Genomic DNA, 2667 nt, shown 5'->3' with positions numbered 1-2667 from the left:
GGTTACCCTGACATTGGGTTCCCCCTCTTCCCTTTGTCCAAGGGGTTCATTAAAAGCATCCGTGGTGTCTTGCAGCAGTACCGGGCTGCCTTAGCAGGAGCCAATATCCCAGAGTGGACAGAGGACAAATAAATCATCAGGTTAGGGACAGGCAGTGCAGGGGAGAAGGGAAAGCAGTAGAAAGGAAATAGGCAAATGCTGTCACCAGTAAACTTGCTTCTCCTTCCAGCTTTTCTTCTTCAGCTTGGTTTGTTCCAAAGAAGGTGGTAGGCCTGACTGCTCCTCCGAGGAAAGGTCGTCTAAGCATGAATAACTCTTTGCCTCAGCCCTTCTTCCTTCCCCCCATCCCATGTACCTGCTCCTTTTGCAAGTTTGATCCTGCAGTGGTAAGATTTGAGACCTGCACAGAAGCAGTCTTGCAGCCACATTCCCTTCTGCACTTTCATCTTGGGGCACCTTTCCACACAAGGACTCTTCCCACCCAGCAGTTTGTTCTGGTGGGGTTCAAGCCAGGAGAAGGATTGCTGTAGGATCTGAAAGTGAAGGGCAGTGCCCTCCCAGTCTTTCATTTTTCTCTGCATCACCATGGGTTTTACGAAACCTACCACAGCTTTCCTGTACTTAGACATTGGGTTGTGTTTGCATTGAAGTTGTCTGCACCATACAGAGTTGCTCTAGTCTTAGTTCACAGATAGCTACGAGGTCGTTGCAATCAGGACTTGGTAGGCAGAAGGAGAGCTCTGCACTAGCACTTGTGCTGCCCTGGTAGTGCTGCAGGGTTTCCATCCAGTTCTGCAGCTTCTGGTTGGTCTCCTGGAAGCAATTCTAGCCATCCCCACTTCTTTTTCTCCAGGGTAAGGCAAACTTCCCTTTCCCCACCATGCATGATGCCTGTCTTCTAGAAATACATGGGATTCAGGGTTCTGCTCTTGTTACTTGCTTTGGTAGCAGCATCTTTCATTTCCAGCCAATCCAGGCTGTCACACAGCACTACACCTACCCCTGGATCTCAGCTTTGCCTGGCCAGCAGCAGCCAGTGATCCTGGGGCACACTGTAGATCCAGAAGCTACTCTTGGTGGTGAGCCTGGTGTGGCTGCTCATTCTCCATCAGCTGTAGATGGGTATTTTGGAGCTGTTTGAGCCAGGGCCCCCAAGGGACAGGAGCCCTCATGTCGTGACAAGGTCCTGTCATAGCAGCAGCAGTTTGTGCCTGTTCGGTGCTGTTACTCAGCAACTGGAGCACTGTTACCAGTTCCTTCCCTTGCCAGCCGTTTCCCAGGGTGGCCTGGGTCCTCTGTGGGTACAGTACATCCTGTCTGTAATCTCCACTGGCCCTCTTGGGACACAGCTAGTGAGATCAGCCCCTGCTTCAGCAGTGAAGGCTGCTGACCCTGAGCACTTTGAAGCAGTGACTTGCCAGAGTCTCCTGGTCAAGACACCTTCCTGAAGCCTCTTTTCCTGTGTACACGCACTTACCTTCACTTCTGGAGCTGGGAGATCGCTCTCCAGCGCAACTGCATTTGCCCGGTGTTCAGGCATTGTGGAAGCACCCACTTGGCATCCCTGTGGAGCACAGTCTGTTAGGGAGAGGCCGTTGGTCCTGCCAGCAGTGCCAGGCTTCCCAGAGGAGTCAGGCTGAGCAGATGGCTCTGCCACAAGTAAAGATGGAGCCAAAACCCTCCTTTGCTCTTGCTCACTATGGCTGTGGTCCCTTCCCCTCACCCAGGCCAGGTGTTGGCCTTTTCTCAGTTTGAAGCGCTCAAAGTGCTCTTCTCAGCACATTTGCACGGTGCTTTCTGCTTCTTGAACCACCAGAGTCTGCACCCACTGTCCCAAACCCCCTCCTGTGTCCCTGTGCCTGCACTTCCCTGCTGCCCCCATGCTCTGGGCAGCACAAAGCCCATGTGGTGTCCCCATCCTCCGCCAGGTCTCAGGAGGTGCATCATGCTCTGCAGGGAGTGGGGTTGGCGGTGGGCAGAGCCCTTGGGGAGCAGTGCTGCAGGTGTATGGGCTGAGCAGCAGCTCTGGCACTGGGAGCAGAGGGGCAGACAGTCACTGGGGTGCAGGGGGTGGTTTGGGGCAGGGGCAGTGCAAGCTGGGCATTGACTCCTGGCCACATTCTGGTGCTAAATGAATGAATCCTTTGAGCAAAGAGCAGGGGCATCTCCAACATGTACCAGGGTCACTTGGGGCAGAGGGTTGAGGCTGCTGCTTCAGGACAGGCAGAGAGAGGCTTGTTCCAAAGGATTAAACCTCTTAAGAGACCAAATTGCTGTTGGTTATCTACAGACACCAACTTCCTCTGCCCTCTGTGCTGGGCTGTGGCTGCCCTTAGCCACAGTGGCCAGGGAGGGAGGGAGAAAACCCTTTATGGATGGGGATGGAGCAGCTCCAGGGCTCCCTGCTTTGCCCACTTCCCTTTGCTCTCATCCCCCGGGGAAGGCCATCAGTATGAGCTGGGTCCTCCCCTTCACCCAAGAAATCTTTGTTTCCTCTGATCAAAGCTTTGCACAGGCTCCTGGGGCTCCCCACGCGGTATGTTGGCCATTGGGAAGGGGATGGTGCTCCCCGGCAGCTCAGCCCCCGGCACTGTCCCCACACAAAGCGTGCACAGAGGTTTACACATTTTCTAAAGCTTTTGATAATGTGAAGCTCGGGGGCAGGAG

The 2667-nt window shown here is 54.3% G+C and overlaps 1 protein-coding gene across 1 annotated transcript in view; it reads left to right on the top strand.

Annotated features, from left to right (window-relative positions):
• The window catches only part of UBE2O (ubiquitin-conjugating enzyme E2O), a 26941-nt gene extending 26809 nt beyond the window's left edge, over positions 1 to 132 (top strand). Inside the window, 1 exon segment of the mRNA XM_010014711.1 lies at positions 1 to 132. This exon segment is cut by the window's left edge and continues 15 nt beyond it. Coding sequence (XP_010013013.1) covers positions 1 to 132 — 132 coding nt within the window.
• Positions 133 to 2667: the final 2535 nt, after the last annotated feature.

This window comes from Nestor notabilis, unplaced genomic scaffold (assembly GCF_000696875.1).
Source record: "Nestor notabilis isolate BGI_N333 unplaced genomic scaffold, ASM69687v1 scaffold8685, whole genome shotgun sequence".
Classification (NCBI taxonomy): Eukaryota; Metazoa; Chordata; class Aves; order Psittaciformes; family Psittacidae; genus Nestor; species Nestor notabilis.
Note: the sequence above shows the minus strand (reverse complement) of the source record. Positions and strands in the feature narration are given on the sequence as shown.